Source organism: Rattus norvegicus, chromosome 2 (assembly GCF_021556685.1).
Source record: "Rattus norvegicus strain SHRSP/BbbUtx chromosome 2, alternate assembly SHRSP_T2T, whole genome shotgun sequence".
Lineage (NCBI taxonomy): Eukaryota > Metazoa > Chordata > Mammalia > Rodentia > Muridae > Rattus > Rattus norvegicus.
In genome coordinates this window covers 144,223,225-144,246,800 of record NC_141535.1, presented here as the reverse complement: position 1 = coordinate 144,246,800, position 23,576 = coordinate 144,223,225, and the positions used below count along the sequence as shown (strand labels likewise).

General features: G+C 45.1%; 1 protein-coding gene across 1 annotated transcript; it reads left to right on the top strand.

The window, feature by feature from the left end:
• Positions 1 to 272: 272 nt before the first annotated feature.
• On the top strand, positions 273 to 18,096 carry Siah2 (siah E3 ubiquitin protein ligase 2). Its single transcript, NM_134457.2, has 2 exons — positions 273 to 930; positions 16,646 to 18,096. Exons 1-2 carry the CDS (start codon positions 511 to 513, stop codon positions 17,201 to 17,203), a joined length of 978 nt encoding a protein of 325 aa, NP_604452.1. The 5' UTR covers positions 273 to 510; the 3' UTR covers positions 17,204 to 18,096.
• Positions 18,097 to 23,576: the final 5,480 nt, after the last annotated feature.

Genomic DNA, 23,576 nt, shown 5'->3' with positions numbered 1-23,576 from the left:
CCCTGCGCTGCCGGCTGGCTTCCGCCACCGCCGAGAAGCGACCCCGCGCGGCGGCGACCGACCGAGTCAAGTGTTCCCAGCGGGAAACCGCTCCGGCGCTGCCAGCTGGGCCGGGCGGAGCTGCGCGGGCCGCAGGGTGGCTCTGCCAGTCCCAGAGTGCCGGGTCGGCCGCACACGTGTCTTAGCGTCACGTCCGCGCGCGCCCCCGGGGCTTGCGTCAGCTGCCGCTCCTGAAGCGGGTGGGCCAGGGCTTTGCGCACCAGAACGCCTCCGGAGGAGGGCACCGCACGGCCGCGATCCCCGAGAGCGTCGACCACTCCGGGCGCCGCCGAGAGGATCGGCGCGGTCGCGTCCCCGCCCTCCCGGTGCTGGTCGGGTCCGCGCCCGGTCCCCGGACTGGGCGCCGTGGCGTTACCCCGGAGCCCGCCACCCGCGGGGCGCGCACCGCCTTAACCCGGGCGGCCCCGCGGCAGGCAGAAGCCCGCAGGTCCATGGTGGGCTCGGAGCGCGATGAGCCGCCCGTCCTCCACCGGCCCCAGCGCTAACAAACCCTGCAGCAAGCAGCCGCCGCCGCCTCAGACCCCGCACGCCCCGTCCCCGGCTGCGCCCCCGGCTGCCGCCACCATCTCGGCTGCGGGCCCCGGCTCGTCCGCGGTGCCCGCCGCGGCAGCGGTGATCTCAGGCCCCGGCGCCGGCGGCGGGGCCGGCCCAGTGTCCCCGCAGCACCACGAGCTGACCTCGCTCTTCGAGTGCCCGGTCTGTTTTGACTATGTCCTGCCCCCCATTCTGCAGTGCCAGGCCGGGCACCTGGTGTGTAACCAATGCCGCCAGAAGTTGAGCTGCTGCCCGACGTGCAGGGGCGCCCTAACGCCCAGCATCAGGAACCTGGCTATGGAGAAGGTCGCCTCGGCAGTTCTGTTTCCCTGTAAGGTAAGTCCAACCACCATCCGCAAATCTGCCAAGGAACCTTCCAGAGTTCCAGTGCCCTCCAGCGCACTTGAAGGCCCTGAGAAGCGAATGGCATATCACTGCTTTCCTTCTTTCTGTCTCCTTCTCCATGTGTCTGTCTCTCTAACACTCACTCTCTCTCTCTCTCTCTCTCTCTCTCTCTCTCTCTCTCTCTCTCTCTCTCTCTCTCTCTGTGTGTGTGTGTGTGTGTGTGTGTGTGTGTGTGTGTGTGCCTATTGTTAACCGCCCACCTGTCCATTTTGGGAACTAGCAACTAGGGTTGATGTTTGCCAGAGCACTGACTGTAGATTAAGTTGGCACTTGCTGCGGGTTAGAAGCATCCCAGCTCTTTCAACCGAGTGCCGCCGCGTCCCCTGCAGGGGTGTGCTCTGTAAGGCTGGACAGCTTAACTAAAACTGGGAAGCTGGCCGTGTAGATTGTGGAGGAAGGACACGGACGGTTTCCAGCAACAAGCATGGTTAGGAATGGACCCAGTGCCCAAGATCTGGGAGCTCTCTTGAGAGTGCGCTTACACAGGGGAAGCGGATACTGCCTGCTTCACTCGAGTGCGGAAAAAATCCTGCAAGCCACGCCTTCTCGCAGCCTCCCAGACTTGGGGAGAACTCTGAAATTGTGGCTGCTGTTTGGGGTTTGGTTTGGTTTGGTCTGGTTGTTGTTTATTAACTAAGCGCGACCACGAGGACTCATCGAGGACACTCAAGAGCTTTGTTAGTTCTCTTCAGTGCCAGCATTTTATTTAAAGAGTTACCTGTGCTCCTGGGGAGTAGGGAGGAGAAGCAAACCACAAGCCAAAGTGCAAGCTCTCATTCCCTTGTTCCACCTGTTCGTTTAGAGCCTACATTTACACCCGCACAGCTAAATTAATAGAATCGTTAATGTCTGCCTCTGAAAGCTTTTTTATAAGTACCCACAGAGATAATGTTTTTTCCCTTTTACAACCAGCTTTACAAATTAATATCCTCACCTGTTTCATGTCTGAAACTTGACTTGATCTTCTGTATTTTAAATGATAGGTTACATTTGTGTGGTTATACTGTTGCCAGTACTGAAGCCCTTAAAAAAAAAAGCCTTACAACCTCATTTATATGCCTCTCTCTAATCTAGACCTCTACCAACGAGTTCATTTTCTAAAGCTGTAGGTGGGAATAATGTTAATATTTCTGAGATTTTTTTTAATGAAAGTAATTGTTCTACCTGAGACAGTTTAAGTTGTCTTGCATTATCTCCTCAGTGGTGATTAGTTTTTAGGGCAAGATCTGTTTTAAACTAAAAATAGCTCACTGGAGATTTTCATTTTAGACTTCCGAGTCAAATCAGTAAAATGAGTGAGTTACTTTGGTCTTCTGCCCAACTACAAGCACAGTTAAAGTAGCTTATTTGAATAAGGGTTTGAATGAGGGTTTAGGCTATAGGGTCACCTTATTAAATTGCTTGCCTTTAGCCTCACACCCGGTACTGCTTATTAATTCACTCAGTGCAGCATCTGTGCAATTTGAATTAAATATTTTCATGCCTCCTCCTTTTATTGAAAGTAGATTTTTTCCCCTCCTATAATACAACCTGGTTACAGTCGGTCTGCCCCCCTTGCTCCTCCCAGTTCCTTCCCACCTCCCCTCCCATCCAGATCCACTCCCTCTCTGTCTCTCATTAAAAAAGAACAAGCATCTAAGGGATGATAAAAATAAGATAAAGACCAGGAAAAGGCACAAGGAGTCAGAGACCCACTTGTTCTCACATTCTGGAAGTCATAATTTATACCCAGAGGACCCTTGCAGAGGTCCTTCAGGCCCTGTGCAGGCTGTGTGTCAGGGTCTGTTCTCCATCACTGTGGGTCACTCAGGATGAACTCTTTCTAGTTCTGTTCATCTGCATTCTTCTTAATGGCTGAGTAATACTCCAACGAGTAAAAGTTCCACGTGTTCTCTATCCATTCTTTAGAGAGCCATCTAGGCTGTTTCTGACTTATGGTAATTATAAATAGAGAAACAATGAGTGTGTTTGAACAGGTGTCTCTGTGGGAGGATGAAGCACCCTTTGGCTGTATGACCAAGAGTGGTAGAGCTGAGTCTTGAGGTAGATCATTTCCCATCTTCCTGAGGAACCACCACACTGATTTCCACAGTGGCTGTAGAACTTTGCACTCCTCCCAGCAGTGGTTGGGCGTCACCAGCATGAGGCTGTCACTTGTGTTACTGAACTCAACCATTCTGACAGGCATTAAATAGAATCTCAAAGTCATTTTGACTTATATTTTCCTGATGACTAAGGATGCCAAACATTTCTTCAGGTGTTTCTCGGCCATTTAAGATTACCCTGTTGAGAATTTTCAGTTTAGATCTGTATCCAATTTTTAAAAATTGGATTATGTGATTTGTTGACACCTAGTTTATTTGAGTTCTTTATAGATTTGGGGTATTAGCCCTCTGTCGGGTATGGAATTGGTGGAAATCTTTTCCCATTCTGTAGGCTGCTGTTTTGTCCGAATGACTGTGGGTGTTTTTTGCCTTACAGAAGCTTTTCAGTATCATGGGTTGATGCCTATGCTAACAGTGTTCTGTTCAGAAATTCTTTTCCTGTGCTAGTGAATTCAAGGTTATTCCCCACTTTCTCTTCTATCAGATGCAGTGTGTCTGGTTTCGTGTTGAGGTCTTTTGATACAGCTAGAGTTGAGTTTTGTGTGGGGTGATAAGTGTTGATCTATTTGGAGTCTTTTATACACACATATCCAGTTGGACAGCACCATTTGTTGAAGATGCTGTCTTTTTTTTCCCAGTGTGGACTTCTGATTTCTTTATCAAAGATTAAATGCCCATAGGTCTGTGTTTACATCTGGGTTTTCAGTTTCATCCATTAATCAGTCTCTGTTCTTATGCCAGTGCCATGTGGTTTTTATCAGATAGCTCAGTACTACAACTTGGAATTGGGAATGAGGAGACCTCCAGCAGTTCTTTTATTGTTTAGGATTTTTTTAGCTACTCTGTGTGTGTGTGTGTGTGTGTGTGTGTGTGTGTGTGTGTGCGTGCGCGTGCGCGCACACGCTTCCATATGAAGCTGAGAATTGTCCTTTTAAGGTCTGTGAAGAATTGGAATGTTGATGGAAATTGCTTAAATCTGTAGATTGCTTTTTGATAAGATGGCCATTTTTACGATATTCTACCAATCCACGTGCATGGGAGATCTTTCCATCTTCTGATACCTTTGTTCAATTTCTTCCTTTGGTACCTTAAAGTTCTTATCATACAACTCTTTCACTTACTTGGTTAGAGTTACCCCAAGATATTTTTATATTATTTGATGCTATTGTGAAAGATATCATTTCCCTGATTTCTTTCTCAGTCTGTCGTTCATATATAGATTTCTGTGAGTTAATTTTGTATCCAACTACTTTGCTGAAACTTTATTAGCTGTAGGAGTTCCCTGTGGAATTTTTTGGGTTACTTAACATATACAATCATATCCTCTTCAAATAAAGAGTACATGTATGAGTACTTTTCTCAGTCTACGCCCATAAGAGTGCAGTTGGGCCAAGCCATCATGTAGACCAGGAACCAAGCTTATAATAGGTCTTAGGGTTACTTTTGTGTGTGCATATTTATGATGTTTATAAAACTGGAGTGTGTGTCCCTTACATTTGATTAAGCAGGATTCCAAACTGTTTAAGCAGGGCAGCTCAGCCATTTGATTTAAAAAAAAAAAAGCCAGATTTAGATGTGAACTTAACTGCAGCAACCAAACCTCTTCATTGGAGATGAGGAACGTTAAGGACTACGGGCTGAGTTGGGTTGAAAACAAGGCAGGGCTGTGTACTTGCACAGGTGATCCAGCTCAGTTTAGAGCAGCTCTCTGTAGGGACGTGAGCTCCTCAGTCTCTCTACTTCCAGAATAGTGATTCTCAACCCAGGGTCAAATGACCTTTTCACAAGCATCACCTAAGACCAAGGGAAAATACCAGTATTTACATTACAATTCATAACAGTAGCAAAATTACAGTTATAAAGTAGCAACTAAATAATTTTATTGGGGGGAGTTCACTACAGTAAAGAATTGAAGGGTCATTAAAGGGTCACAGCTTTAGGAAGGTTGAGAAAAACAAGAGATGTCCCCAGCCTGAGGCTATATGTGTCAGTTACCTTTCTTCCTCGCACTAGTCCCTGGGAGTATTTAGATAGTTTGTCTCAACTGTATTATATAGGGCCACTCCTTTAAAGTGTCAGCTAGGTTGTCTTTTTTTTTTTTTTTTAACAAAGCAACATTGTTACAATCTAACCTCCGAAAAGATTTAGCTGAGGCTTTCAAATTGAGTGACCTTATGCAGTCACATTTCAGGAACTTTCAGGTAAATAAAAAATGGGAAACATGTCATAGACTAATATAAGAAGACTAGAGAGGTTTAGTATTTCCTACAGTATGTAGGGCAGTATAGTCAGATTCCTTATCACAAAAACAAACTAAAGGGCAACCTTTTACTCATGTGTAAGAGCTGGGAGTTGGAGACAGCCATGCCAGGCATTCATAGGAGGAAAAAAAAAGAGAGAGAGAGAGAAAGGCAAGAAACTGGACTTCGATGTCAAATCTCAACCCCTAATCCCTCCCTGATACACTCACCTTTGGCAAAATTCAAACATAAAGCCATCACTAATAGGCCAAACTTTCCATATCTACATGCCAAATGCCTACTGCTTTGGGACAGCCTTTGGTTGGTTCTGTTTTAGGCAGTGTTTACTGAGCTAGATTCTCTGCATACCTGGTTTGGAAGTCTGACAGCTGTAGAAAGATTATCTTGTGTAGTGAGTGTATGGACACATCACGTGTCAATTAAAAAGCATATGGCCTATAGCTGAGGCAGAAAATAGAAGGTGGGCCATCCGGGCAGAAAGAGAGTTTTGGAACAGAGTGAGGTGGAAGATCTGCCTGAGAAGATGTGAGGAGATGGACACATAGTGTCTGGGCACAGGTAACCAGCCACATGGCAGAGTGAGGCTTAAAGTAATTGGGTTGTGTAAGTTATGATCTAGTCAGAGTAGAGCCTTGCTATATGACCAAGGTATTTGTAAATCTGAGTCTTATTTCTGGGAGCATGGGGCTGGGAGAAAGAATGGACCTAACTCCACAGACAGCCCTGGAGGTGATTTTGTAACTTACTTTCTTTAGATCTTTATATTAGGGGCACTCATACTGCTCAGTGATAGAATGTAACCATTATCCGAGTAGATAGTTGACTTCTTACAAAGTGATTCATTTTTAGCACTTGGGGTCTTTGGAAGCAGGGCTAGAGCTAAATGATTACACCAGAGAGTTTTCTTGCCCTAACATTCTAGAATCTGCTAAGTGGTCATGGGAACAAAGCCACTAGAGAGAAAGCAGAAGAGCCAGGCTCTCAGAAGGCCTAGCTGTGATCCAGGCATGAACTTCCCTGAGCCAATTAGCTCACCTATTATAATGAATAGAGACTTCCTACATGGTGGATATCTTGAGATCAGATTTAAAAGCCATAGAAGGCCCTCCCTCACCAGTACAAATGGAGGCCAGCTGGTGGTACTGTGCTGGGACGGGGAAGCCCACTAGCAAAAATACTCTTAAAGATTTCTTCTTACTCTCAGGAACTCTCCCATGGGTCATTTTCTTTGGAAGCTGTCTCTGGGGTCTTCACAAATGTCTGAAATTGACCGTATTGGCCCAGAGACTTAGAATAGTACACGAAGAATCAGAGCTCACATCCATTACTCCAAGATTCAGTACTTTAAAGAACAAGATTGACAGCACAGCATTTGAATGTCAAGTGGAATTGAAGGCTAGAAAATTGCAAAGCAGTGCTAAAGTTGAACGTTGATTCTAATGTAATTGATCAGAGGATTTCCCCTGGTCACCACGATCTGGAACTGGATTCAACTGCCACTCAAATTGATCCTTCCTACAGCCAGTCCGGAGGCCAGCTAAAAAGTATGGCAAATCTGGCCTAGAAAGTACCAGTCTGAGATTCAATTGGCGTCCCTTTGTTCCTTACAGCTTTCTTGTAAGCCCCATACAGTGTATCGTCTTGGTGTGATTGTATGAAGGCCAGGCTAAGTAGCACTTCTTACTCAAACATGTTAGGCTTCACTCAAGAGAGGCACAAGATTGGGTATATATCTGATCACCTGAATGCCTTCCCAGTACTGCTAGAGATGCATGATTAAACCTCGAATATTAGAATGAGTTTCCAGTTTGCACATCCAGAAAAGGTGTTTTCCTGGTTAAATGTGTCTTCATCCTTCAAGTCTTATTGGAGCTCCTGAAATCTACCTGGCATGCTCTGTTACCTTCGCATCAATCCCCTGCCCTTTTCCTTTAGTTCCTTGGCAGTTACCCAACTATCATTTCACCGTTCACTTCCACTCTGGTAAAGATTTTATGGAATGGCCCTGCAGACTATGTAGCATTTATGGGATCAGAAGTTACCATAGAGATAGAACAGACAGGATTCCTGTGGTAAACATGTGGGCGTGGACAAAGGCACTGTCTTTGGTCCTTCTCACTGGTAGGCTCCCTGGCTGTGATGGTTTTAAGAGCAGGCCCTGGTCAAACCTTCTGGTTTACATGATCACTCTGTTCCCACTGTGGCTGGCTCCTCTAAGCCCCAGTTTGTAAAACAGGGTGATGTTGGGTTTGGTAGTAAGAATTCATGCAAAATGCCTAGCACTGTCCTGGCACTAAATAAATGCACAATTAGTTAGAAACTCACAGGAAGCAAATGATAAGGGTGTTGTCACTGCAGGCAGGCATCAAGGTGAGAAAGAAAAAGAGAATTGTTCTCACTTCCAAAAATTCTCTCAGGGGTTTCTCTCCCGAATGCCTGAGTTTTCTAGAGCCAGAGGATACATCCCTGACATTAGTTCATTGGTATTTCAGGGATAAGGCTTTTTTTTTCATTCTTTCCATTTTTGTAATCTATTTTTCTCTCCTCCTTTCCTTCCTTACTTCCTCTTCCCTTCCCTTCCTCTTTTAATTGAGCAAAATAAGGCCTTGTTATGTAGCCCAGGCTGTCTCAAACCCATGATCCTCTTGCCTCAGTCTCCCGAGGTGGTATGTGCCCCTGTTCAGAGGATCTAAGTATATATATTTTATTTTACATATCTTATTCTATACATTTTATGTTATAACCTTTACTTACATTTTTATTCAGGGGAAACACGATGCTCATTCCTTTTTTTTTTTTATTTCATGTATATGAGTACACTGTACTCAAACACACCAGAAGAGGGCATCCGATCCCATTACAGATGGTTGTGAGCCACCATGTGGTTGCTGGGAATTGAACTCAGGACCTCTGGAAGAGCAGTCAGTGCTCTTAACCACTGAGCCACCTCTCCAGCCCCGCTCATTCCTTTTAAATAAACCAAAAATGATATAAAATCAAAATGCCCATAAACCCTTTTGTCAATTTCCTTGCAAACACACCTGAAATATAATGGTTTTGTTAACTCACACCTCTCCCACCACGAAAAAGCAAGAAAAATGAGAAATACAAATTTTCATGCTGTTTTCCTGGTTTTTCAGATCTTGCACATAGTGGCTGCTTTTCTATACTAATAAATATCCTTTGAGGTCACATTAACTGGCTGGACCGGACTGAAGCTCCCCCACAACACCAGAACGAGTCCGTCTGGTTCCTTTTAGTAGTCATTTTTAATTTTGCTTTCTTGCAGTAATTTTCTTTTGTTTACTACTAGTCTGAATCCTGATGACCATTTCCTCAGGATGCTGTTTCTGGGGTTTCTGTAGTACAATGAGGGACAGGTCTTAGTTGGTAAAGCCAGTCCTTGAGACTTCTTTGCAGTTCCATTTCTACTCCGCGTCCCCATCACTGGGTGTTGGCCTTTATGTTATAGCCTTCATGTTACTGATGATTCCGTGCTCCCTGCTGTAAACTCAGGCCTGGGCTGATTGCTGCTGTGACCTACTTAACTACCTCAGTCCTGCCTGGCATTCTCCTATGGCCCCAGGCCCTTCCCTCTGAGTTACCCACCTCTCTGCCTCACCTGCCTTTGTCCCTATTCCCCTTCCTCGACTCCAATGGCAGAGCCAGATAGGCCAGCAGAACAGCAATGCCTTCCTGAAACAGGAGCACGGGAGTCACAGCAAAGGGCCTGCACTTTGCCCCTGAAGAAAGAAGGGGTGGAAGGTCATCACGTGGACCCCAGGGAAGCCAGCCAGAGAAAGCTGCTTCCTTCCTTTTAGGTGCCGGACAGGTGTGATGCCTCCCATTATCCTCCTAAGCCCTTTGCGAAAGCGATAATTTTCCATTAGCGTACCTCATTAGAGATACTCACTCTTGGTTTGTCAGTTCGGACAACACAGGCTTCAGTCTGAAGCAGTGGCTTTCTTCTCACAGCCATCTCTTTCCTTCCATTCTCTCTGCTGGGCCGAGAGGCTGGGTACTCAAGCACTGTCTCTGGGCGGAATGGCTGTGAAATCAGAGGCATCCTCTGCTAAGGTTGCCTCACAGTTCCTAGTTAAATTCAAACTTCAGTTTGACGACAGATTAATTGTGGAAGAAGCTATAAGTATAATTTCAAAACTATCTGGAAAATATACTGGGTGCCTTGTATATTATTTGTTTATCTGACAACCCTACCAATTCTTTTGATGAATATAATCGAAAGGACCAGTAAGGGAGAATCGCTATTTAAGGCTGGTCAGCGTTGTCAATGTGTTTGTGCAGGTGGGAACCTGGGCACTAAAGCAAGCACATATTGAAAGGGGGTAGGCCTGTTGCTAGCAGTGTGGCAGGAAGCCTGACTCTGTGGTAATTTGTTACCAGTGACAGTGTGTACCTGCTTGCTAACTGCCTGTGCACAGATGAGAAACACATCGTCAGAAATCAACTTTTGCTCTAAGATTAGAAAACAAACTATTGCTAGCCCAAAGAGTTTACAAGGCCACGTGTCCCCTCTCTCCATTACAGAATGTTCTCAGATCTCACCCAAAGCTTTCCGTCAACACTCCATTTAGTAAGAAAACTATCTGTAGTATGTGATCTGCTTTGTCTTAGGAACAAAAGATGGATTTGTGAACCGAAGATTTTAATTAGAACAGCCTTCTCTAAACAAACTGTCATGTTAACAGCATATTAGTCTCAGCAATGTTTGATGACTATGTGTGGCAGTTCTGGGACTGGATAATAAATAGTGTCTTGCCCTACTGGTTGATAATCAGGTCTTCACCCCTCTGCCTTGGGAGCGGAGGTGAGGAATTTAACAACGGAGTTAAAAGAAAATATAGTGGAATGTTTAGAGGAAGATTTAACCAGATACAGACTGAGCGACTTTATCCTGCTGTTCAAGTTAACTTGAAAAGTACACACACTTTCATTATTAATAGTATTAGTGGCTTAAGGTCAGATGGTCTCAAGGACTGACATCGTAAACACAGACATTTCACAAATGGTTGCAGATCTATTTCAAGGGATGTATACAGCCATCAAAAGGACAGCCGAATCTGTGGGACATTTCAGAAGTTGTAAACACCCCGCTCTAGTCGTTTATATAAATGAAATATGTGAAATATCATTCTTACCAAAAAATGATAGAAGAAACCTATAATATTTAAAAGTATTAACATTTTCCTTACATGATCTGAAACTACTGAGTCCCTCTTTGATCCTAAAACCTTCAGTAAGATTTCCAGTTAAAGTAAAATTAGCATGGTGTGAGACTGTCATCTGCAAATAAACCTAATGTTTATTCATTTGTCCATAAGTACCAGGTAGGCAAGGGGCAGGTAATAGAACCAGTAACTCAGAGCTTAAACAAAATTATTAGGACTATAAAAATGGGCAGTAATCTATGATCACTTGCCAGTATCTGGGGAAAGATAAACATTTTAACCACATACACACAAAAGCTAGTTTGAACTGCTAGAAGGCTGTCTTTATTATATTATTTTATGTATTTTTTGTTTATATTGGTGTTTCGCCTGCATATATGTCTGTGTGGTGGTGCCAGATCCCCTAACACTGGAGTTACAGGCAGTTGTGAGATGCCCTATAGGTGATGGAAATTGAACCTGGGTCTTTGGGAAGAGTAACCAATGCTCTTAACCACTGAATTATCCTTCCTGCCCTAGAAGTCTGTTGTTTTTTTAAGGCTATTTCGAGGCTGGACATGTAGTTCAAGAGTGTGTGGTTTGCCTTGTATGCACAAGGTCACAGGGCCAGTCCTCAGTACTGGTTAATGGTTAATTTTGATAAACCTAAGTCTTGCCCTACTGAGTTTATCATAGGTTCACCTGAATTCCCATTCGAACACGTCTGAAGAGAAGAGAGGCAGCAGCTAGGTAGCTCACTGGGTATCTGCTGACCGTGATGCATCACACATCCCTCCTTCTGAACCCTCACACTTCACTCCATTTCTGGCACCCATTTAAGAAAATGGTGGGTAGAGCTAATTTCCCTTCTGGAACTCACCTTTTAGATGGTGTCTTGGAATGCAGTGAACCTATTACTCAGTGGACAGTGCAACTGACGTGGTCAGAAATGGCAAAGCAGGCCACACAGCAGCAGTGACTTCCAACCTTGGAAGGATCAGTAGGCAATAGTGACACCATTGTAGAAACTGACTATTGTGAGGACCACAGAAGCATTGGCTTTTCTAACAGTTATGTCTTCATGGCAAAACTGTGTTGCTTCACTAAAATGAGTCCCACAGTACCTTGAGAAAAAGAGAAATGAATAGCTTTGCTTTCTTTCCATGTAGATGTCCTATGCAAGGAAAACACTAGGAGACAGCTCATTTCATTCAACCAACTCTTTATAAGAAACTTTTATCCTTTAAAATGTAAATGTGCCACCATTTCCCCTGGGTTCCTTTGTACATTTTTAGTGTTGATGTGATTGAAGCATAAATAACAGTTGCAATATTAGTGTCCAAGAGAAAAATCCCAAATGGCTTTCGTCCAGATTCGCCAGTGTCTTCCCTGTGTGTTTTCCTTTTGCTTTTATACCTCAGACCTATATTGTTAAGCATTTGGATGTAAGCTGCAGGCACTCTGCCTGACCCCTAAATCTCTCTTTGTGTGTCTCTTAAAAACCAGGACGTCTAATCAGGAAGCAAGACACAGCACAGACACTGTGCTCTGCTCTTCGGTGCACATGGAGAACTCGGTGGTTGTCCTAGAAATGCCCTTTGCAGAGCGGAGGCTTCCCGGCCAGAGCCAGAGTTGTAGTTAGCCATCACTGTGACTTTTATGATCGTTACAGCTTACTTAGGTCGGAGCAAAGTGCTGTTTGCTTGTGCTTACTCTGGAAAAGGTCATTTCTTGGAATTGATTCACGTCCAACAAGAAAATATCGGTTTTATTTTATTTTATTTGGAAAGATTCTCCTTTGAGACTCTGGCAGCTCTCCTGCTAATAATGAGTTTGAGCTATTTCCTTGGAGGTAAGCAGATGGAGGCAGGGCGTTTACTTCATAATGCCCCAAAGGAACATCGTCTGCCATGGAGCTCCTGGAACCTCCATTGTAGAGGGTGATTGACTGTTGGTGTTCAGTGTGTCATTCTGGAATTACACAGAATCAAGTTTAATGGAACAGATTACATGACTTGGTCTGAACCTTCTATAACATACACTAGCAATCTGCAGAGGGAAGAGTATTTAGCTTATGGCCTCATTTTATAGACAAACAGCGTTACTGTTTATTAGGTAAATAAATGACTAATGTTCAAGATGCCGTGATGTCTCATTATACACATTTGTGTATGAAAGTTTTGTATTTGTGTATGAAAGGGTTTCTGTGACCCAAAGAGGGAAACCCTGCTAAATTCCACCTTAAATACAACCTTTCAACCTCCTGCCAGGGAAAGAATGGGAACTATTTACTGCTTTCCACAAAGACTTAAGCAAAAGGCTGCAGGTTACACATAGCCTTTCCGAGGGAGAGCGAGGACGTGTTTGCACAGGACCAGTGTGTGTGGCAGCACCTGACAGGCTGCTGAAAAGACGTCCTACAGTGACATTCTACATTTCTTTCTCCTTCTGCTCCTTCCCACGTTGTTTAGCCTTGAGCTAGTCCTCCTATGCCCCCCCCCCTTTCCTTTCTTCTTTTTTCCTTACTTCTTTAGAGATGTTGGCTTAGAAATAACCTCCACCCTTTGGGGAAAATGAGCACATCTTTCCCAAAGGAGAAATCTCATTTATAGCTGTGGCTGTGTCCCAGGACACATACGCCTCTCTGCAAAGGAGCCCAGGGGCTCCCCTCAGCCACACTTGGGTACAGCAAAGAACCAGGCCTGTAAATGGAAAGCCCTCTCAGCCCAGATGTCAGGAAGAGAATCCTTTGCTTCAAATGGCCCTAGATCATTGAGCCATGACTGTGTCAAGTGGATAGCATATTTAACATGGATAAACTAGACAAATGGGTGAGTTGACTTACACAGGCACCAAAAAAACAAACAAAGTTGGAATGTTTTCCTTTCAGAGATCACCTTTAATCCAGTTACCATAGAAATGGCCTCAATGGTCCTGAATTACCGCAATAGAGTGGAGTTGAAATTCAGCTGGTTTAAAAGAATCAGTAAAAATACCCAAGGCTTTAAAATATGTTTAAGTTAGTAGGGCCTGTAGCATGATCCTTCCTGAAAGCCAAGCTATGCCGGTGATATAAACACTTGCTGTGGGTGTTGGCTCTGGGAGGGGGAGTGGTCTGGGGCTACAGGGAGAGGCTCAGAGGGTTCTATCCTGGACTGGCTGTGCCACACTCTGCCTCATTCTTGGGCTTCCTGGCAGCGAAGGTCAACTGCCCGTTCTAAGCCATCTTCAGATCCAGACACTGAGCCAGACTCTGAGATGTTCTTGCTATTTTTGTTGTGTTTATGTGTGCTTTAAAAACTCCAGACTGAAATGCCTCACCCACCGTCCACAGGAGGCTCTGTGTCCTGCCCACACCCCAGGTTTAAAACAGTTCATAGGGACTTCTTTGTGAGGCTTTGAAAAGTTGAGAACACAGAATGTAAATAGAAATGGATAAATCTATTTCTCCTTCTGCCCAAGACTTTTTTTTTTACCTGAACTTTAAAAATGAGTGTACAGTTCTGAAACACGAGCGAGCAGTTCTGTCAGGTAACAGAAATACCTCAGCCAGCGTGACGGGGGCATGAGCCACTTTGCTCGCCTGGTTTTTGTTTGCTTGTTCCTTTGTTTTTTGAAAAGGAGCTCTGTATAATTCAGGAGGAGCCTGAAGCACACAGCCCTTCTATCTTAGCCTCCAGAACAATGGCAAACAGACAGGCACCCGCTTAGCCACCCCTGCCATCCCTATCCCTACCTTCCATTTCACCCCGACCCTGCCACGATCTGTGTTTCCTGTAGTGTCTTTGAGTTCCCCGTGGGGAGCAGCTGTTGTTGTCTTGGCCTCTCTGCCCTCTCAGAGACATCAGCTTGGTGTCCTGTGTAGGGAGGATACTCAGGCCCTCCTGGTGGCTAGAAAGACCTTCTGTAAGGATCGGAACCTGACCTGTGTTATAAGGGGGTTGTAAGTCAGGGTAGGGGAAAGCAAAGGCAGCTGTGAGCTTGGTAGCTGCTTTTTATCCTAAGCTCTTAGAAAGGTGGCCTGGTGCTGTCCCTTCTTTGGTGCCTGCAGGCTTGGAGGACTGGAGAGTAAGTGCAGGAAGCTAGACTGTCTGAATGTCTGTCTGTCTGTCTGTCACGCTGTGCTTCAGAGAGAGGAGGCTAACTCCTCCTCTTACCTTAATTTTTTTCTGTGACCACAGTGCAGAGCACTGGGTAAGTATGTGCTTGTGGGTCTATCGATCCTCCCTCTGGTAATTAGAATTCCCATCATCGTCATTCGTGTGAAGGTTGAGAGCAGAAGAACCTCTGTTCTTTACGTGTGGCCTTGTGCCATGACAGACAAGGTGTTTCCACTGAAGTGTCCTGAGAGTGGGGAGGAAGAGTGGTTTTGTTCCTACCCTAGTAAGGCAGCATGTGAAGGGCAGACTGTTTAGACTCTCACCCAGCCCCCACTTTCCCAGACTGGAACGAGGGCCTCATCAGCATGAGGAAGCCATTTTCAGAAAACTTAGTGGGCTTTAAAGCATCTGCTAAGGTGCCAGTCCTGGATATGATTCTTTTGTTTTATTGAATTTTTTATTTACATTTCAAATGTTATCCCTTTTCCCGGTTTCCTGTCCATAAACCCTATCCCATCCCCATCCCCCTTCTTCTGTGAGGGTGTTCCCCCACCCACACACCCCTTCCCGCCTCCCTGCCCTGACATTCCCCTGTACTAGGGGGATCCAGCCTTGGCAGGACCAGAGACTTCTCTTTCCTCAGGTGCCCAACAAGGCCATCCTCTGCTACATTTGCAGCTGGAGCCATGTGTACTCTTTGGATGGTGGTTTAGTCCCTGGGAGCTCTGGTTTGTTGGTATTATTGTTCTTATGGGGTTGCAAATCCCTTCAGCTCCTTCAGTCCTTTCTCTAACTTCTCCAGTGGGACCCCATTCTCAGTTCAGTGGTTGGCTGCTAGCATTTGCCTGTGTATTTGTCAGGCTCTGGCAGAGTCCCTCAGGAAGCAGCTGTGTCAGATGCACTTCTTGGCATCAGCAATATTGTCTGGGTTTGGTAGCTGTATGCATATGGGTAGGATCCCTGGGCGGGGCAGGCTCTGAATGGCCATTCCTTCCGTCTCTGCTCCATACTTTGTCTCCGTATTTCCTCCTGTGAGTATTTTTTGTTCCCCCTTCTTTGGTTGTCCTCTTCCTTGAGCTTCATGTGGTCTGTGGATTGTATCTTGGGTAATCTGAGCTTTTTGGCTAATATCCACTTATCAATGAGTGCATACCATGTGTGTTCTTTTGTTATTGGGTTACCTCACTCAGGATGATATTTTCCAGTTCCATCCATTTGCCTATGAATTTCATAAAGTCATTGTTCTTGATAGCTGAGTAATATTCCATTGTGTAGATGTACCACATTTTCTGTATCCATTCCTCTGTTGAGGGACATCTGGGTTCTTTCCAGCTTCTGGCTATTATAAATAAGGCTGCTATGCACATAGTGGAGCATGTGTCCTTGTTTGAATGTGATTCTTTAAAAGCAAAACAAAAACCTGTAGGCACAGCACCTTTCAGGGCAGTGAGTACAAAGGTGACAGCAAGACAACAAAAGAGGATCTGGCCCTCCTCCACCCAGGCTTAGCCATGCTGGCAGTCAAGAACACAGAACCACAAGGGAGCTTTGCCTACTGACTAGATGACCTACCATTAGTCTTAGGAAGAAGTGGAGAGAAACTGTGCTGTCTTCAAAGTCATCTATTTTTCAGCAGAAGTCTAGAGATGATCCAGTATTCCCTTGCCTACCCCATTTCCAAGTACTTGAATTCTTTAAAGGAATCAGGGCTTATCAAAAGTGAGGAAAGGGGCCATGTTATCTCAGTAGTCTTGCTTGTCTGGTAGAAGAACACTTAATCCTCATCGTTTACCATTGTTGGGACGGGGTTCTAGAAACCAGTGTCCTTGACTTTATGCATGATGCTATTGACAATGAGAAGAAACTGAGACTCGACTCTCCTTGAACAAAAGTAGTTTAGATAAAGATAGAAATTGAGCCCAGGAAACCTGTGTGGGTAGGTATGCATAGATGCTGGCACCGAGGAAGTTTTGGGAGGATGCCATGACCCATAATGCTTTCTGTCTCTGCAGTATGCCACCACGGGCTGTTCCCTGACTCTACACCATACAGAGAAACCAGAGCATGAAGACATCTGTGAATACCGTCCTTATTCCTGTCCCTGTCCTGGTGCCTCCTGCAAGTGGCAAGGATCCCTAGAAGCTGTGATGTCCCATCTCATGCATGCCCACAAGAGCATCACTACCCTTCAGGGAGAGGACATAGTCTTTCTAGCTACAGACATTAACCTGCCAGGGGCTGTGGACTGGGTGATGATGCAGTCCTGTTTTGGCCACCACTTCATGCTGGTACTCGAGAAGCAAGAGAAGTACGAAGGTCACCAGCAGTTCTTTGCCATCGTCCTCCTCATTGGCACCCGCAAGCAAGCAGAGAACTTTGCCTACAGACTGGAGTTGAATGGGAACCGGAGGAGACTGACCTGGGAGGCCACACCCCGGTCCATTCATGATGGTGTGGCTGCAGCCATCATGAACAGTGACTGCCTTGTTTTTGACACAGCCATAGCACATCTCTTTGCAGATAATGGGAACCTTGGAATCAATGTCACAATATCTACATGCTGTCAGTGAGGCTCCAGGAGGCTTTCCGAACCCTGGGAAGTTATTTGGGCATAGCGCTCTATGTTTAATAAAGTTTTTTAATAGATGTTTTATTTAGTACGTCTTCCCAAGTCAGGACCCACAACTGTCCTGTGTTTTATTTAAACAACAGCTTCCTGTCTGGCACTGATGAAACAAAGTTTACTGAACTGTGATAAGTGGGGTTGGCCTGTTAGTAATTCGGAGGTGGTTCTGTGACCTCAAATCAAAACTATTCTGTTTACTTTCTGAACAGCTCTTGACAGATTCCTCAGGGCTGCCTCCCCCTGCCTCATCCTGAGCCAACAAAAGCACAGTGACATTCATGAGATCCCCTTTATTTCTAGGAGGTAGCAATTGCTTTAATACCCCATCACCTGACCGTAGTACTCATCTCCAACACAGCCAGAGAATCAACAAAGTTGAACAACCTCCTCTTCTCAGAGTTTGAGGATCACTGGCTTGAATTGTGGAAAGGGTCCAGGATCTAAAGGTGCTTTAAGGCCATCCTCTGCTGACACCGTTGGTCTCTACAGTCCACACACCACACTGAGAGCAGAACTAAAAGTCCACGGGGACACAACTCCTGGGGCTTGCCTGCTCTTGGGTTCTCAGAGTTCTCACATAGTTGTTGCTCACCATAATACTGATGGCCTGTTTACATATGGCTTCCCTTGGAAGCCCCCTTGACTATAACTGATGTGAAAGACTAGATCAGTGCTTGGGAGAACTTGATATCCAGTATCACATGCTTGCCACTTTAAAGGCATGTGTCAGATTTGTGGCTTTAGTTTTTGTTGTTTTTGTTTTTATCTTTACACACACATACACATACACACACACATACATTTTAATTTTTTAATAAAATTTTTTCAAAAACTGAATGTCATGCTTGAGTCCTATGTATCTACTGTGCATCTGCTGTGGACAGATGCAGAAGTCTCTACCGGTACCTCTGGAGCTGGTACAGTCAGCATAGCCCTGGGAGCAAAGTCCCTTGTCCAAGGCTAGGGGCAGCCCTCGTGTCTAAACCCAGTCAGAGTATGGGTTGTCACTAGTGATGCACGGCTCCTCTCCAGGACTATTTGCTGTCTGACTGCCAGCTGTCACGTGAGAAAACACGCCTCCCATTTTCCAAAATTACAAAGAAGAGGCCTGGTTAGTGTTGGGGCCAGAAATTCTTGTGGCCATGGTGCAAGCCCCAAGTCACAAAAGAATTCACATTATCCCTGAAGTTTGTTACAGAATTCTGTGTCTCCTCGGTGGGGTGATGAAGCGAACAGCAGCAGTTGGAAGTGATGGCTCAAGGGCTGCCGTCGTCCTCTGAGAGACACGTGTTAAGCTTGTAACCGTTCTGACAGGTAAGGGAGTGCTGCGCTGGCTCGTTTTATGCCAGCTTGACACAAGCTGGAGCCATTTTGAAAGAGGGAAACCTCAATTGAGAAAATGCAGCCACCAGATTAGCCTGTGGACACTTTTCTTTATGAATGATTGGTGTAGGGAGGTCCAGCTCACTCTGGGCAGTCCCACCCTGGGCTGCTGGTCCTGGTGTCCTAAGGAGGCTGAGCAAACCAATAAGCAGCATTCCTCCATGGCCTCTTTGTCAGCCCCACCATGTCTTCAGGTTTCTGCCAGGCTTGGATTTCTGCCCTGAAATCCATCAGTTACAGACTCTGATCTGGACAGAAGAAAGATGAGCCCTTTACTCCTCGAGGTGCTTTTATATATGGTGTTTTATCAAAGTCATAGAAACCGTAAGTAAAACCATTGCTAAGGCAAATTATAGGCTATTCCTCAAATGAAGAGTCAAAAGGTCTGTACAGAAGTACACAGCAAAGCATTTTGGAAGAATAGCCACTGTTGCTAACTCCATCACGCCTCACGTTGGTGGAGGTGAGCCAGCATCGAGCAGGTAGGGACCTATCTGCTCCCATTTGGTCCTACGATACCCAGGCGGTGTGATTGTGAGTGAGCTGAGCCTGTCAGCATTTGCCTTCTATCTAACCCTTCTTGCTACTGCTGAAATCAGGCCAATGAGCAGGAAAGAGAAAACTACAAACAAGACCTGAAAGGAGGAGATGGTAGAAACAGCATTTTCAACACAAAAGGGCTGAGGAGGGGTCGCCACCACAGCAGCTAGTGACATGGGACCCTGGAGTCCAGGTGCTCTAATTCCCCATGCCCCCTCAGAATAGGACTTAACAAAGGTCAGTAGTTTGCTGTGGAAAGTGAAACGGAGCTCTTCCAGTTAGAAGGCCTCACAACCTGAGGAGATCACCAGCCGTGACCTTTATAATTCCTGAAATTATATTTTCTAACAGAAAAAGAAAGCTGAGAATCCCCAGATCATAATAGAAGCACAAGAGGAAGTGAGAAAGACGCAAGTCAGAACTGACTCTTACCAAATCCCAACAAGCCAGTGCCGTTTCAAACGGTGTAACGAGTAATTGTCAAGACGTCAGCATGTGATCTATTTGCCATTTTTTTTAATGTAAGATTTCCTTTGACCTTTGCCATTGATTAAAACATGATTGGACAATGGTGGATTCAGCCTGTGTCCTGTGGCACTCCCATCCATTTATACAAAGTTTCTCAAAAGGACACTAGAAGAAAATAGTCTTTTTTTTTTTTTTAAAGAAACCAAATCTGAGATCAGAGCTCCCCGCCAATGTCGTCGTCGTCATCATCATCGGGGAAGATTTGGTTTGTGTCTCTAAAACATGGCTTTAGGACTTAGAAGCTAGATGCCCAGTAGGACTAACAGAGAATGTCAGAGAAGCTGTTGAGGCAGCAGCTATCTTAGATTCTCACACCACCTCAGGCCCAAGCAGGATGTCCAGACTTAGAGCCAGGGTTCTGTGACCATCACATGACTCCCTTACAGTAGCATGCCCAGAAAATCACTTGAGGGAGCCATCTCCATACTGATGCCATTCAGGTTCTTGGGACTTGCCATGGGGCCAGCACTGTGACCCTAAATCAGCCCCAGACCCACAATTCCTAGCCAGAAACATTAGAAGGATTATTTTCTGCATGTTGTATGTAGTGCTAACTCTTCTGGGAGAGGACATTCAACTTGAGTTAAGGCAGACAGACCATGTGGGCAGCCTCGGTGGAGGTGGCTCTAGGATACCCGGCATGTCTGTGCCAGTTGCGTCATGTTTCAGGTCCTTCTTGATTGCTGGGTCAGAGCTGCAGGTGGGGCCTGGGCAGAGCTTTGCTTTGTAGTTCTGAATTCAGTCTGTCCTTGACTGCTGCTTGAACGCCACCAATCGTCACTACCTTTAAAACAAACCACCTGCTTAAACCATTGAGGCTTAAAATGTACTTTTAGTGAATACTGTTCATTTGCCTAAAAGTCTTCAAATGACAAGAACTTGGAGTCGCTGGACACCGAAGTCATCTGTTACCATTGTAAGAATGAATGAATGAATGAATGAATGCATGAATGAATGAATGAATGAATGAATGAATATAAACAATGTATAGTGTTTCCTACAGCATCAAAGATGTTACATTAGACCTTCCAAGTAAGCTGGCTGAATGGAGGCCATGCAAGCCAGGGAAAAAGACCGTCAGAATGAGAACAAACAGACAACTGCAAAGAGAGAAAGAGAAAGGGCTTCCAAAATTCAAAAAGAAGTAAAGGATGCCAGAAAAGTGTAGGGGCGGGGTGGAGGAACCATGACACTGAGAAGGAAGTGAAACAGTTGTAATTCCCCTAGGGACTGGGAGGGTGGGGGTGGAAGTGGGCAGAAGCCACCACCAAGAGCTAAGCCAGATGAGAGCTGGCCAGTGAGTACAGCACTCCACACAGACCCGTGCCTGTGCCCATGACCCCTGTCAGTCTAGAAGCCAACTGCAAGTTTGGAAGGAGTGGTTCTCAACGGGTCAGGGAAAGAGATCTCATGTTGCCATGCTGTATGATGGGTGTGGGAGTCTTGAGAAAAGCTGTTACTAAGAACTGAGCAACCCAGGGGGCCTAAGGTCTGGAAACATAAAGTTGAGGAGCTTCTGTTTGTTCCGCCACAGCCCATGAATGAAGTAGTCGGGGAAGGCAGGAGGGCCAGACATTGACTACATGCAAGGTGCAGGCAGCCTGAGACTGCCTTACACTGGGAAGGGTAGGGGAAAGGTGCCCATCTGGGAACAGATCTCTGGTGGGAACACCCCTTGAACTTGAGAACTGTGAACCTGAGGCCAGCTTGGAGTTCAAACTGGATTCTAGGGATAGAATCAGGTCACAGCTTTGGTGGCCAGTGCCTTTACCCCGAGAGCTTCTCTCTTGCCCCTCTTTTTTTTCTTAATCTCTTGCTCCTTTTTCTTGCACTCTATACTACATTCCACCCCCTTCTTTCCCTTACAGAACCCTGCTTTGCTCTTCGTTCCAACCCGTCTCCTTCCCTTCCCTTACACTCCGCATAAACAGTTTTCCACTTCACAGCACCTGGTGCTGCAGTTTAGTCACTTGCTGTGGCGTGGCCATTGGTGACGAGTTACTGGACTGTGATCGGTGTTAAATGTGCCTGTACATCATCTGTGGTTCACGTCACACTATATCAGTTTGTTTCCGCCCTTGATGAGTAGTACTACTTAACTGAACCTTCAAAAGTAGGCTAGGGTGGAGGCACATGCCTGCAATCCCAAGGCTTAGGAGACGTGGGTAGAAGGATCAAAGTAATCAATCACTTTCTGATTGGATTTATGTCCTGCTCCGCAAGATCTGCCTGGAATCATTAACTTGGCCAAATAATCTGTGGCTACCTAAGTCTGCTATTCTCCTGAATGGACATAGAGATAAATTTCCAACTAAGTTCTCCCTCTTATTCCCACGGAATAGGGCATCCTTCAACGCCCATCAGCAAAGCTGCTTTTGAAGTAGATGGCAATCAATACAGAGACCCACCATTGGCCTCTATGCAGAGAATAAAAGACTGCAGATTTCTCATCTCTAATGGGGCATCTATAGGCACCGCCACTCCAGGGCTCTGGAATCATTGTGCTGGAGTGGATGGGAAGATTTTAAAAGCATGGGCGGTAGAGGAATGCAGTGAAATAGTGTCTTCTGGGCATGATGGGGTTGTTACACTCACTAACTCACATTGGCTAGGAAAGAGAGAGAGAGAGAGAGAGAGAGAGAGAGAGAGAGAGAGAGAGAGAGAGAGAATGATGCTGGTGATCGAGAGCCCTTCAGGATGTTCTTGGAGATGCTGCTCATGCCCCGGTGTCTACCCTACAACTATGTGCATTACAGGCAGGCTCCAAGCAGACTCGGTGAGCTTAAAACAGTACACATGGAATGGGGACGGTGGCAGGAGAAGGGAAGGATTGGAGGGGAGGAAATGGGGGTGGGTTCCAGCAACACATATGATAAACATAACAGACAATAAAAGGAATTGTTAAATAAACGAAAAAGAAAGAAAACTAAGACACACAGTACTGGGAAATCATCTGTGTAAACACAAGGTGTTTAATTTGCCCAAGACGTTTTTATAACAAATAAATCATAACATCCACTTAAATAAAAAAGATTGGCAAATTCCTAACCAAACCAAAAGACAGAGAGGGAAGTCCCACATTAACATAAATAGAGATTCTGCAGGGGTTGGTAGTATGATTCCAATAAAAACACTAGGGTCCTTAGTGGTACTTTTGAAAAGTTGTATTTCAAAAACTATATAACCCTATTAAAATTAAATCAAGAAGATAGAGACAACTTAAACAGCCATAAAAATCAACAAAGACCAAAGCAGCAGCAGCAGCAGCAGTAGTAGTAGTAGTAATAATAATAATAATAATAATAATAATAATAATAATAAATAAAGTATGTGACAAAGGGGGAAGGTCCAGGACGACATGGGTCAGTCATAAATTTTAACAAACATTTAAAGAAGAGTTAATATCAATGCCACCTCAAACTCTTCTCTAAAATTGAAATCGGAGGAGTACTATCAAACTCATTTTACAAAGTCGGCGTTACCTTAATACTAAAGCTGGACATATAAAAACACAACAACAACAAAAAAAAACTATAGACCAATTTCTCTGGAGAACATAGGTGCCGGCATCTGTAATAACTCTCCTTGCAAACTGAATTTAAGTACACATCAAGAAGATCATAACACCGTGACCAAGTTGGTATCATTCTAAGAATGCATGATACATACACAAATCAATAGGTATAATCCAGCCCACAAAAAGACTTAAGGACAGAAATTGAATTATTATCTCAACTAATAGAGAAAAGACCTTTGACAAAATTCCATATCCCTTCATGCAAAAGCAACAAATAAACTAGGAGCAACAAGAACACACTTCAGTATAAGAAAGTGACAAGTGTGTTAACAGTATTGACTAGAGAAAT

What these genes read in the sequence shown, in the direction of transcription:
- Siah2 (NM_134457.2), top strand. Translation starts at nt 511, where the DNA reads ATGAGCCGCCCGTCCTCCACCGGCCCCAGCGCTAACAAACCCTGCAGC. An exon ending in CAGTTCTGTTTCCCTGTAAG is followed by an intron (nt 931 to 16,645) that starts GTAAGTCCAACC and finishes CTGTCTCTGCAG; the next exon opens with TATGCCACCACGGGCTGTTC.